Raw genomic sequence first — 14357 nt, 5'->3', positions numbered from 1 at the left:
ATATATATACATATATAGATATATCTACATATATAGATATATCTACATCTGTAAATAGAAATGACAAGGTAGACATTAATAGAGCTTTTAAAGTGCTGGTCTTTTTTAAGAAGAAAACCTCAGATATGCTACCCCTTTATCTGACCCACATATGAAGGCTGATTCCAGTATATGAATGAGAGAAGAATGTTATCTGCACCCATATGTCAAATCTATTACCAAACCATCCAGAATGCTTTTGATTTTGGGCAGAAGCACATGGGGGCGGATACCTGTATGTTCTTAATTCAGCAAATATTTGTATGTCTAGTGATTGAAAACATTGATGCACAGGTTATGAGTCACCATTCACTATTGTGTAAATACTCATTCTCTGAAAACAAAAATTTCTTCTTTGGAAAAACCAAGATCTTCTAAAGACCTGCAACAATGTAAATAAGGAAATTTAAATTGAGAATACATTATGCATACATGTTACATACATTAACCAGTAATTTAACATATGAGTAAACCTGCACATCCACTAGTATAACAAATTATCTTAAATCACCACTCCAGACAGCATACAAAAAATGACCCTGGGCTTCTGTTGGGCTTCCTTACACTTACAGGTTTATTCACAAAAGGGTTTGGAGAAGGCACTTACACCCCGATACTGGAACTTCTGGTCAGAGGGAGATTTCCCTCTGACTGGTATTTGCACAAGGGAACAGGTCATAACCCGCTGCCTGGCTTCCTGATTGAAGCCCGGCTTCCTGGCTACTTATTGACCAATCAGGAAGCCGGGCGGTACATCATGACCCACCTCCCGGCTTCCTGATTGTTCAGGAAGTAAGGCTGCCTCGCATCATGAAGCCGGATTCCTAGCCAATCGGGAAAACGGGAGCAGGTCGTGACGTGCCGCCTGGCTTACTGATTGGCTAGGAAGCCAGCTTCACTTGTTGCTAGGCAGCATGGCTTACTGACCAATCAGGAAGCTGGGTGGTAGGTCATGACGTGCCATCCAGCTTCCTGATTGGTCAGGAAGCCAGGCTGCCTAGCAATAAGTGAAGCCCGCTTTCTAGCCAATCAGGAAGGTCGTGCAGCACATCATGACCCGTCTCCCGGCTTCCTGATTGGCTAGGAAGCCGCCTTCACTTGTCGCTGACCGGCTGCTTGGTTTCCTGATTTGTCAGGAAGCCAGGCTGCATCCCTAGTCATTACATTCAATTACACGAAGACGGTGTGTAAGATAATATATAAAATAAGTCTTTTGTATCCATCTTTTTTTTATATGTAGCCATTTTGTCTCTTCTTCTAACAAGAACAACCTTGTGTAACCTTTTTAAAGAGTTAAAGAGTTTTGCATTTCAGTTTCCGTAGACAACTAATTGGTTATCCTTGAAAGTCTTCTTAAAGATCAGGTCTAATGCATGCACAGTCAGGACCAAATTAATTAGCAGAAACATAACACCTCTCTCTGGGCAGGGTAATAACACCTCCTAGCTCCAATTATGCAAATGCAATCAACACCTGCTTGTGATTTACAGATTATGTGGATTGGAGCGAAATTCACCATATTTATTCCCAGATAATTTTTTGTACAAGTCATTCTGAATTGAGAAAGCTGGTTGGATGTCCAGTGAAATGTGTTCAAGAAAAAATACAGCAAGTCCAGTTGCCTTGACTTATTTTTTACAGATATACCATGTGACCTGGATGAATGAGAACCTTCACAGACAATTAGCAGAAACATATTTAAAGCTAGGAGTTCACCTATTAAAGCAGAAATTGTTATTCTGGTACTTGTGATGTGCCAGTCTTGATTCCTCATGTGTGATTACACAAAGGGCTATCTTTATACAACAAACAATCTGTCAAAGACAACGGTGAGGTAAGAGGAGAGGTTATATGGCCAGAGGTCACTGTGTCACCGAGGGGCAACAGCAAGGACAAACCAAGGTAAACCCATGACTCTTGCAAGGAGAGCAGTGTCAGGAAACTACTACATGCTAAAAGGCTAGAAGAGGCAGTGTGAGTGCGGACACGACACACCTATGAGTGATGCAGCACTTAGTTCTCCAGCATTTTAACACTTTCGGGGAAATAACAGGAGAAATGTGGTAATAAGCCATGATCATACTGGGACAACTCCCAAAACTTACCATGGTTGCAGGTCTGGAAAGTGTTCTGTAGCTAACAAACACTTTAACCTCCCTGGCGGTATTCCCAAGTCTGGCTCGGGGTGAATTTTCCATACCAGGAGCGGTAACCCCGAGCCAGACTCGGGGCTGCAGAGAAAAGTGACACTTACCTTGTCCCTGCGAGCGCGCGGCGTCCTCTGCTGTACGCGGCCCGAAAATGAAACTAAAAGTCAGATGCCGGCATCTAACTTTTAGTTTCGTTTTCGGGCATCACAGCCGGCGGGAAATTCAAAAGTGAAAAGTTGCATGTACACAGAATACACACAATACAATGTAATCTCCTATGATTACACTTATGTGTCAAACTATTTCACTTCAATTTTGTCCCTAGAGCTTTGTCCAGTGCCCTGCCTGACACTTTTTCACAATTTTAAGAAATAAAAATATAATAAATAATTATAATAAAATAATTAAGTACTGAAGAGCACCACATGCAGTTTCCAATCAAAATGTCACATTCCAGGCAATCTTTGCCCTTATTGCAGGTATACTCTGAAGGTTTTCAGAGATCAAGATCACGGCCCTAGACTGTAAAGTAAACTGCTGCTAATAGACCAGTACACCAAGTGTTTGGGGACGGCCACATGCAGAGCTCAGTGCTGAAAGGTCACATCACAGACTAGTCCTGCAATTTTCATTTGGGTGGGATCCAAGTGTAGCCTCTAAGGCTCTTCTGACAGTTATTCCATTATCCATTGGATCAGGTACTATATTATGTGCATCAATATATGCAGTGTAAATAACCTTACACATGCGCAGATAAAAAAAAAGGAGGGAGCTCTGAGGACTCCTAGAGATATTAGACATAATTTGGCAACTGGATCATTAATCTAATCTATAAATGGGCAGTCTAATAAATAGATTATTGGTTATTGTCTGCATATGTTAAACCAGGTATTTTTATATATCACTAGTATCTAGTTATATATTTATCAATTCTATTTTCACACAAATAGTCTTGAGCTTACCTTTCTGCTTGCTCAACAAATCCATTTGGTCCACAAATGCAAATAAGAATTGTGGAATCATCTTTACTTCTTTGAATGGTCTCTGAAAGAAATGATGTTGATATTTTCCCTTTGCACCCTGTCCATGAATCACTTGGTTCTGAGAGTACAAACTGTGATTCAAACCTGTGAAAAAGAACAAACTGGTTATAACAGGCTACATATACACACACTACATATTCCAGAAACCCCCTAGAAAACCAGGTTGGATTCTTAAGCAAGAGAAAACTGGATACATGGGAGTAAAGATATATACAAGCCTTCATAACCACATTATAATTCAGAACATCACTTTACTCACCTCCATATCTCTGTATTGTAAAAGAAAGTTAACTTGTATTTCTGGAGTGTTGTTTATAAACGACACTTTAGATCAGTGGTTCTCAATCTGTGCAACCTCAGGACCCACATTTGTATTTGGCCATTAAGTCGTGACCCAAGTCGCACCGCACTGGAACGTACGCCATTGCGGTACCGTGCGTTCTGGGGTGGGCAATCGAACTGTGGGTGGGAGGTGCGTTTGCAACACACCTCCCACACCAGAACGTGCGATAGATGCAAGTGCATGGTAAGTTGCGTTAAGCGCACGGGACTGTGTGATTAATGCACTGTACTAGTGTGAACGGGCCCTCAAAAACACTGACAGACACACAGAACCACAGACACAATCTCACACACTCACAGACATTCTCACACACACACTTTTATTTTTGTTCATTTTTTAAGGTCCGCCCAGTCTCCCTACCTTATGAGAACTGGAGTGGATCCCCAGCCTGGGGTCTAGTGTGGGATGCTCTGCTGAGATGGAGCTCCGTCTAGAAGTGCATTGCTGGTATAGCTCCCTTGCGTGCCGTAACGTTGTGCCAGAATTTGCCGCTACTCTGGTCTAGGCACCTTTACAGGGAACGTGAGGGAGCTGTAAGCAATGCACATATGGATGGAGCTCCCTCGCAGCCAAAGCCCTATCCCACCCAACCTCAAGCTGACACTCGGCATCGGGCAGCATATTCTGAATGGCTGCTCGGTGCGAGAACTGACACTGCTGCTCTAGGGGGAGGCTGAGGAGCCTCTCACCTAGAAAAGTGGAAGGCATGCAGTGACCCACTGGACAAGGGATCGTGACCCACCAGTTAAGAACCAAGGCTTTAAATCACACACTTAGGCAGCCAATGCACTTTGAATGGCTGTAATCTAAGCTGTCATGGTCAAATCACAGTCATGATGTACCTAGTTACTCATATTGCATATGTTTACAAACATTCAGCCCATTCACCAAGGAGGGAGCGCCCCTTCCTCCCTTGTAAATGGCCTGAAGCTCAGAGTGTCCCCAGTCTTTCTATGGGGACATGCAGTTTCCTGTCACTTTGAAATGGAGATCGAAACCTGCAAAAGCCTGCTACACAGACACATCTAAAACGTAAAAAATATAAATATATATTTTTAATTTGAGGTATGTTCTGTGAATAGGAACATACAACAAACATATACTGTACTGTGATGGCAGAACTTAGTTGTAAAAACTAGATCTGAACATTGTCTATGCTAAAAAAGGGTTAAAGATCTAGAAACATTGGGGGAACTCATTTAAGAAGAACAGGGTTTTTTTGCATCTATGACAAATAGAGTAAATAGCCCCAGATTCACCCTTTGTGAATCTGTCTTAAACTGAAAGTACTGGTGCAACCAGTCAATATTAAAATTGGAATATCTACTAGTAAAATAGTACCTTTTATAATGTCAATTGTCAGGAGAAATTACATTAATTCTAATAATACAAATAATTTGATAAAATGTAGAACATAAATAAATATGCAATTTTATAACAAGTGTTAGACACAAATGATTATAAATGGTGTATTAAAAGAGATCTATGGGGGTAAGTGTTTTCCCCCATAGCTCTCTTAAGGGTCACGGGAGGACATATACTAGCATCCTTCCGTGACCCAAAGCTCAGTATCTTGTGTGGCAATCAGTCTTTTGTGTGTGTATATATATATAATGTTGATGGTGTAAACTTTGAAATGTTCACTTTAAGCCTGATGAAGGGGACCGTGTGCGGCCCCGGAAGCGCTTGATTCCACTTTGAGTGACTTAAAAAAATAAAAACGAAGATTCACTAAAACTTTGACGTATTCTGTCATATTTGGAGTGCTGGTGACATCTATACACAACGATTTTACTTGATACGGCGCCATCCGTAGTCATTGCGAGCACCCATATTTTCATATGGGAAGTCCGGTAAGGTGTGCTACAAGTCCTTGGACAATTCCAAAGCTCAGTATATCGCGAGCCACAGCTCGCGGTATACTGGGACCGCCGCAGCCGGGACGGATCCCGACATTACTGTCGAGATCCACCCAGCTATCTAGAGGCAGAGCCAGCTGTACCCGCGCCCTCCCCCGTCCGTCCCGCCAGTCAGCACTGGAGGATCGGAGCGGGGATCCCTGCAGGGAGCTGTGAGTGACAGTCATGGTTCCTTGCAGGGAGATGATCAAGAAGTGAGCGAGTGACGGTATGTGCGCTCACTTCCCGATCTATTGAGACGACGTGTGACAGTTTCATTGTCGCATGTCGGCTCAAACTATGAGGATGAGTGATATTTCACTCACCTCATAGTTCTCCTTTAAATAAAGGCAACCTTTTATCATTTTATCTTTCAAATGTTCAAAATTCACTTTCTAATTACAATATTAAGCCAGTAAGTGTGGTTGTGTGATAGTTGGTCCTATCAGACTCCAGTTTCCTAATAAGAAAAGTGTCTGAACAGCTTTGTGAATTCCGATTTTCAGCTCTCACTGACGATAGGAACAGGTGCTAATAAGCGTTATGTGAATTTGGTTTGTGTGGTGCAAGGTACAAGAAAACACGTTTTAAGCAATAATGAATTAGGTGCACAGGTAACATGTAGATGAATAACTCCAGGTTTCTGAAGTAAATGCGATTGTGAATTTCCCTGACTACAAAGGTGGAAACACACTTTAAGTTCAGCTTCAAGTAACCCCCTAATATGCAGCCCTGAATTTAACCCTAAAAGTTACACGAAACCTCCAACCTTGACCCTAACACTAATGTAAAGTAACCCATTCTGCATCATATAATCACCCTGTGCTTTTTCACCAAAGGCTAAACTTAAGCGCACCAAGAGATTGCTGAAAGGGCAACTGTCATCTTCCCTCTATGGGTGCAACACTAAGAAACAGGTAATGAACAAATAAAGCTTCTCCCAAGTAAACAGAGCATCGGTGGACATGCACTTTAGTAACTTGCCCTCATAAAACATAATACAGGAAAGAGAGTATCTTGGGGTTATTTCATATGCCTCGCCAGATAATATAAATAATTATTTGTACATAAACAAGGCTGTAATGTCTCAATACTTAAAGCAATAATTTGCAATCATTCAATTAACAAAAACTCAGTATTATTATTAATTTATGGCTAATATGTTTATTACAAACAACCAGCACACTGTCAGTTACAAACTTTCAAGCCTGGCCTGAAAACCTGAATACAGTTTCCTGTCAACAACAACTTTTTCATATAGTAAAAAAAATCAGTTGCGAGTCAAAAATTACTTCAAAGTCCTCCGAAGCCCCTTTATCCTCTATATCACTCCCACTTCTGTTAGCTAAAGTGAAGGACCAGATGTATGTGAGGCAAAGACTGATTAGCTACCTCTGCCCGAGCAGCCAGTCATAGCCTCTACCTCACACAGAACATACTCTCTGCCATGGCTAACATACAGAAATGTAGATGAGGCAAAGCCACAGGGATTTCATGAGGCCCTGCTCTAAGAGAGAAGAAAGTATTTGGGGGATCAGGGACCTTTTTTGGCAGCTGCAGGTGGATCCAGTGTACCTATATGCAAATTTTAACTTCAGGTCTGGAAACAGGAAATAATATTGTCTACCTTCTGTCGGTTGAAGACAACTTCTCCAACTGTTCTCTCCACAGAATATCATGTTCTGTTTTATTGAAGAATATCAATTTGACTTTTCTGCTGGTACAAAATCACAAAGTTAAAAGAGTTACTGCTACCTTAAACTACACAGTGGTTTCTTCAGTTAGGTGAATCTTCATTTGATCATACCCCTGTGAAGTCAGTGTATGGCCAATCTTAATGCTGAAATGCAGACAGATGCAAAAAAATAACAATTAGGTCCCATTTACACTTGTGATTGGGGCCAATTCGGTGCTCTCACAAACGGCTCTGCGAGAGGCATGTGAATAGCTCCGGGAAATACTATACAAAGCAATGACTGCTGACAGCACCCACAGTCGTTCACATGTAATCAGACATGCTTTGGCTACCAGCGGATGAACGTCCCTACATGTCTAATTACATGCATAGGGCTGCAGAACTGTCAGCCTTCCTTGCTTTGTATAACGCTTTGCATGAGTCTCATGGAACAATCTGTGAGACTCACCCAATCAGCCCCAATCGCAAGTGTAAATGTAGCCTAAAGAGGAACATCAAACTTATCTTAAAAATTACAACAAATACACCTTTAGAAATGTTAAGTAATGACAAACAAATACTTATAGATAATTGTAGGCTTTTTATTATTTACATCTATCTCCCTTACCTACAGGAACTCTGGCACATGTGACTGGAACATGTGTGCAATGCACATCATCTGAGGGGAAAATGCCTTTCCCAAAAATCTTGGGAGATTTTGCAGTTTACAGATGAGATTTCCCAACAATGAAGTGCTGATGCAACCTTCCCAGGATTCATCTGTGAGGCCAGGGCTACATCACTAATGCCTAAGAGGACCAGGAATTGGAAAATCAATAATTGTAGGTAAAAGCCAAATATTTTTGTTGACCTAATGAATGTAAGATGATTTCATATCAGCACGAAGGGCTACGTGCTTGGGTGATTTTCAGTGGAAGGGGGTAAAGGTCCGCTTTAAGGTATGTATATCGGCAGAGACGTACAGTATTTCTTGTTGTTCGTAACTATTGTAAGTACCTAAATCTGTCTAGATATCAACCTCCTGTAATTCCTTGTACAGAAAATGAATGGTAACATGCAGGGGCGTAGCTAGAAATCAACCTTAATCATTAATTGTATTAACTGTAATAATTAATTAATCATAGAGAAAGAATTAGTACTGTACTGAAAAAATCTGCAGAAAGGTCCAGAGACAGAATGATTACTGTACTGGCACAAGCAGAAAGAAGCCTGCAGATACAATTAGTGCCTCATTGCAATCAGTGCTAATAGAAACATGTTCACAGAGACATCTGCTAGGGATGACCCTTACACAAAACAGTTGCTTCCATTGCCGGGCTAAGAATGTTGTGCAGCGTCAAATGGATACATAAAGTACTGAGCATTTGACATCTCTATCCTCATGACAACAGCAATCTGCATTAAATGGCATCATATGTTTTAGCAAGCACAACAAAGAGGTTCCTTTTTTCCCGCCTGCAGCTCACACCTGCTACTGCCTAATGTAATCAACCTCCCATTTACAGTACAAACTGCCAGACTGCTAAAGCAACATTGTGCTTCGGCTCTTTGCAGATAAATGAACAGTTATAGCTTACCAATGCCTTTCAATGAGAACAATCAGATTAAACATTGCTGTATTTGAATTATTCTGAACGGGATCAGGTTTGATTTCAAACAGCTATTAAGGATTTCTATTATTTGAACAGATACGTAAATTGGTTGGTACTTGGTTAATGTCAGGCGGTTATGAGCACAATGGTTCTTAACTGTGATAATGAATTACCTTTTTTTGAATCACTTTGCTGTTCTTAATATAAACAAAAATTAAAGTATTTAGAAGTGTCTTTAAACAGTATTTAACCTTAATCAACCTTAATTTAAATCAAAAGACAAAACAGAATTCCAGGCAAATCAAATCTTAACACTTGCAATGCGGGGGTAGACCCACTCTGGTCCCAGAACGCCTGAATGGAGTACAGGAGCGCAGGAACAAGTTCCGGATGCAGATGATTCTGCCAGGAACAGTCTCTGTGATGCTGGTAGACCCTTGGGAGGTGCAGGCACAGAAGAGAGGCACTTCGAGGAGTGGGTCTTCAGGCAATCCTTAGTCGAGACAGGCAGAGTTGTTAACAGGCGGGCAGTGAGGTACCAGGCGAAAGGTAGGTAAGTAGTCAGGAACAGGCCGAAGTCAATAACGTGCGGTCAGAGTAGTACAAGGCATAAGGCAGAAATGGTGGTCAGTAAAGCAAGACCAGGTCTCAGATCAGATTTATTGAAAGTTCATGCCATCCAAGTACACACTGGCCAGCATGTTGACTAGGTCAGTGGTTCTCAACCACCAAGCCGAGGCCAATTGCTGGGCTGAAACTCACTCCTCGCCAGACCGTGGGTTCCATCCTGCTAGTGCAGGGTACCGCTGTATATTACAGATGCAGCAAATGGTGTTAGTGCAGCTTGTTTCCATGCGCGGGCAATGCAGTATATTACAGAAGCAGCACACACATACCGTATATACTCGAGTATAAGCCGTCCCGAATAAAAGCCGAGTCACTGCTGCTTACTAATGTAACATGGCCCTATTAGAAGGGGAGGAAGTGTGGCTGGAAGTGCACACAGGAGGGAAGGGCTCTCCAGACACTTGGAGGAGTCTTGGGTGCTTTGCTGCTGACTCAGGAGTGGGCTGATCCCTCCTTAAATGTATACACAGCTCGCTGCTCACACTCCACTAAAATGAGATGGAGAAGTGACAGCAAGTAGGAGGAACAGAGCCCTCTTCTGACAGAACAAGATGTGGCTCAGGACAGTGGCCAGTATTAAAACTATCTCCCCCGCCCCCCTTCAAAAGGAAAAAGCCTAAAGATCAGTGTATGTATTAACGTATTTGTGTGCGAAATGTATAATGCGAGTGGGCTCAGAACTTTTTTAACCACACCCCTTTAAGTCACGCCTAATATTCAGCACAATGCACCTATGTCTGCCTTTTCCTGCAGCATGCTGCATAAGCCACGTTTTAGCTTTGTATTCATACTGTATGTCCCTCTTTCTTATGTTCTAAAGTTGGCAGGTAATGTATGTGATATTGTAAAGTTGGGAGGTAATGTATGTGATATTGTGACTGTATTTAGCTCTTACTGGCTGATATAATTGCAGTTTTAGGAGTATGAACTTTTTTCTGTTTTACTGTTGGGGCATGGAAGATTTGGGAAACACGTACTGGGCCCTGGTCTTATTAAGGTTTAGAACCACTGGACTAGGTAATTAGAGGGTTGGCACAAAGCCTTGGTTTCTCCTGCATTCTTGTAAGATTAGTTACAGTTTCCCTTATTTTGAACAGAATACATAATCCAGGCAGTGATTGCTGGTTAGGGAGAGCGCAGATAAAAAAAAAATGTCTGCATTTATTAAGAAATCCTTAAGTTAAGAGATGTTTAAAGTGTATTTCCACTTTTGCAGCTAAATTAGGATAACACCTATTTTATATTTGTTACATGTTTTCATTCACATAGCATACGCTAAAACAAATAAAAAAAATGCTTCTTACAGTTTAAATTGCTTTTACTTGGGTTCGGATTTTAAGGGTTAACATTTCTTCTAGCTTCTATTTCTTTGAAATGTTACATAGTTATAGTATTTGAGGTTGAAAAAAGACACAAGTCCATCAAGTTCAACCTTTGAGTGTGTATAAGAGTCCCTGTGTGGTCTAGTATTTAAGTGTACCCGTACCCCTGTATGTTACGGTCTCTTAGGAGGGGCTGTGAGGGCTCTGAGGTGGCTTGTCCATTGTATGTTAATGAAGCTTATCAGATAAACACAATCCTCAAATGTCAGTCCCAAGTCTTTCCATTAGGACAGACCACGGTGAAAGGCTTAGAGAAACCTGGAATCAGCCATCTTTCCTGATTTACCAAAACACCTAAAAGGTAAGAATTTTTTTAAAGTTATTTTTCAGTATGCTGTGTGAATAGGAACACATAACAAACATATAGAGGGGTTTTTATCGAATTTAACTGCAAAAGTGGAAATACACTTTAAAATGATTTACTCTAACTACTCTTTGGAACTGAAATGTTACAGATTCATGCAGACTAGCAGGATATTTAGTGTTACTTGTGCACCTTTAAATTGCTCAAAAGCATCTTAAATACACCTTAAATATGATAAGATAATATGCAGTTACCTATAAAATCAAAATGTGTACCGTACATGATTTAAGACCTACCTTAGGATGTTGGAGTGATTTAAAACATGTCTCAGTAATTTCACAGTTGGTGTGAAACCAGTTCCAGCTACCAGAAGAAAAATATCCTCAACTTCATCAACTTGAGAAGTGCTAAAACATCCTTGTGGGTTGCTCATTAGGATAAAGTCACCTGTGACAATAAAACAGTCTAATAAAGAATAATTATAGGCTTTTTAAAGAAATACTCCTCCATAATGTAAAAATTGTATTCTGTGTACTATGTGCACATGGTATTATATGTACTATGTGCATATGTGTAAAGTTGGCCATACACTTGGCATCTTTTGGCGAGAAAAAACAATAAACATGGATGGGGGAATTTCCCCTGCCAGGCTACTGTATTCACAAGCGGGCCTCCGCAGTTGTCAATTTTTTTTGCACAACTCCTTCGACAAAAGTAAGCATCAAAAACTCAAGTAAGCAAGCAAAATGCCTTTCTCAATTTTAAAGTAGAATTAAACTCATCAAAAAAGAATACATAGTTTTGCAGAGCATTGTAATTAAACTAGAACTGCATTATTTTTTGTTAAAAAAATACAGTTTAACCCTTACTTACTAATGTTTACTCTCCTTACACTGTGCACATCCCACTGTAAACACTTCATATGAACTTACTGTGGATACATTGGGGGGTATTTATCAAAATTGGAGCAGACAAAATCTGGAGCAGATTTGCACTATAGCCAAACATTTTCTGTGTCTCATTTTCAAATCTTACCTGAGCAAACTGAAGAGAGGTGCTGATTGGTTGCAATAGGCAACTGCTCCAGATTCTGTTTGCTCCAGTTTTGATAAATCCCCCCCGTACTGCTCTACTGGCAGCTGGACCTCAGTTTTTTTTTTACTGCAGAATATGTAATTGGACTGTGTGTCGATACGGCTGCTCATGGTCCAATTCGGGAGTATGCGGGAGAGGCTGACAATGGTGCAAATTAACTGAATAAGCATACTCACCCTAGGAAAGGCCTGTGGATACACCTTGTTGGTATAATTGATCAACACCCACTTTTTCTCCTCCAATCACTTCAGTTTTTAATGGACAATAATGTGGTAACCCTGTCTGTTATTTCCAGTATGCCTCTAACTGCCTCCTCCTGTCCTCCCTCATGCATCTTCCCAGCTTGACAAAACAAGATTGTTGTACTAACTGTAGAATCCGATTCTTGGGAGTTCATTAAGGGACACAGGGTTTAATTGTTCTGAGAAAAATGGGTTATACTGCCCCCTAATGGAGGATATATACAATGGCAAACAAAAAGCCGTTTCCCATGATCCCTGTGTGTGTTGTAAAGTAGCCACCACTCCATGGTCTCTCCCGTGTTGTCCTACAATTGCAATACAAATTAGTAAACTAAACGTGAGATTGTAGTCCATCGTGGGAGTGAGCTTGGAGCGGTGGCTACTTTACAACACACACAGGGACCATGGGGAACAAAAGTAGCCACCCTCCAGAAGGAAGGACAGTGTGAGCATGAATTCAGAGATGATTTGAGGATCTACAGCAGAGTGAGAACAAGGAGGGTGTGGATTAGCCGCTGCCATAGTCGGAGGATAAGCCCTGTCCACCACCCAAACAGAGTTGCGTGAAGGGAGAGAGGAGACAGTGGCCAGACAGCAGAAGCAGTACTGTGGGAAGTGAGGCAGGGACTAGCAGCTATGAGAAGTGTGCACTAGGAGTACTGCTTGGTTCTTTTGTGGCCAGAAACTGTGGGAACAGAGTAAGCCCAGGACAGGGCCAGGGCCAGTATTTTAGGGAGCCAAGGGCAATGTGTTGATTACTCTGCTGCTGCCCAGAGAATGTAGGAAGAACAAAGCTGCAGACAGGACTTTGCTGCCAGGAAAGACTACAGTGCTGCAGCTGCTGAGACTTGCCAGTGCCACATGGCTGCTGTGTGCAGATGCTGCTGCCCAGAGAGTAGGCCATAGTTCTAGTATCCTGCTGTTTCAGATGTCTATGAAGGTTGTCATTCATCCAGGTCATGGTATATCTGTAAAAAAATGAAGGCAACTGGACTTGCTGCATTCTTCTTGAAGACGTTTTGTTGGTCATCCGACTAGCTTTCTCAAGGCAGAATTCTGAATTGAGAAAGCTAGTCGGGTGACCAGTGAAACGTCTTCAAGAAAATGACAGCAAGTCCAGTTGCCTTGATTCCTTTTTTACAGATATCTGCTGTTCCAGAGTGTTTTACTATTCAAGAATAGTACTGCTATTGCAGTATCAAGCTGCCAGGAGGGGTTGAACTGCAAAGGGACTGTTCGTGCAGAATTCCGGTGGCAGAGCAACATAGGGCATAGACACTCAATGGAGATCACTGTCCATTTTAATCCACTCAAGGGCTGCCATTTGTTCTTCTTCACTACCACCATGAGTGGGAGAGTAGTTCCAGGACAGACAGCGTCCGGAAGGGACTTCATCGTTGTTGCAGTTTGGTCAGAGGCTTTTTAGCCACTTAAATTGTTGACCTTAACCTGAGTGCTCCACTGAGATCAGATTCACTGGCCTGTGATTAGGTATGGCCTTGAAGCACCAGTTAGGCTGCCCGATTGTCAGTGCTGTGTTAAACACTGCTCTAGTAGAAAATTGGACAGTGGCCAGACAGCAGACAGACTATGAATAGTCTTAAAGTTCCTTCATCCAACCACCCTTGCATCCATGCCCATGTCACTGATATTATTATCTTTAGAAGAATAAAGCATAAGACTCTTACCTATTTGCATGTTGTCAAGCATGGGTGTGAAACTTCCATTTGGGTAGATTTTGATCATTATATAGACGCACTTTTCATTATTGTGAGATGTTTGTTGTTGATCTGACTCTAAGGTCTGGGAAACTGGTGTATATGGTTTAACCACGTCCACACCTAAAACAAATGGTTATATTTGTTTAATATGTGGTTCAGAATTTAGTTACACATTTAGTTTATGCAAATACAACAAAGCAACCCCTCTATGCCAAAAAGCAGCCA

General features: G+C 41.5%; 1 protein-coding gene across 1 annotated transcript in view; it reads right to left on the bottom strand.

Moving 5' to 3' along the window:
• Window positions 1-337: 337 nt before the first annotated feature.
• Window positions 338-14357, bottom strand: part of LOC108787153 (cytochrome b5 reductase 4) — a 78712-nt gene continuing 64692 nt past the window's right edge. The window contains exons 11-15 of the mRNA XM_018556626.1: window positions 14100-14252; window positions 11371-11521; window positions 7101-7187; window positions 3152-3316; window positions 338-421 (exon numbers count right to left, since the gene is read on the bottom strand). Of these exons, the coding sequence (XP_018412128.1) occupies window positions 367-421; window positions 3152-3316; window positions 7101-7187; window positions 11371-11521; window positions 14100-14252 (611 nt within the window). The 3' untranslated portion in view covers window positions 338-366. The remainder of the gene's footprint in view (window positions 422-3151; window positions 3317-7100; window positions 7188-11370; window positions 11522-14099; window positions 14253-14357) is intronic.

Source organism: Nanorana parkeri, unplaced genomic scaffold, assembly GCF_000935625.1.
Source record: "Nanorana parkeri isolate BGI_ZX_2015 unplaced genomic scaffold, ASM93562v1 scaffold244, whole genome shotgun sequence".
NCBI lineage: Eukaryota > Metazoa > Chordata > Amphibia > Anura > Dicroglossidae > Nanorana > Nanorana parkeri.
Note: the sequence above shows the minus strand (reverse complement) of the source record. Positions and strands in the feature narration are given on the sequence as shown.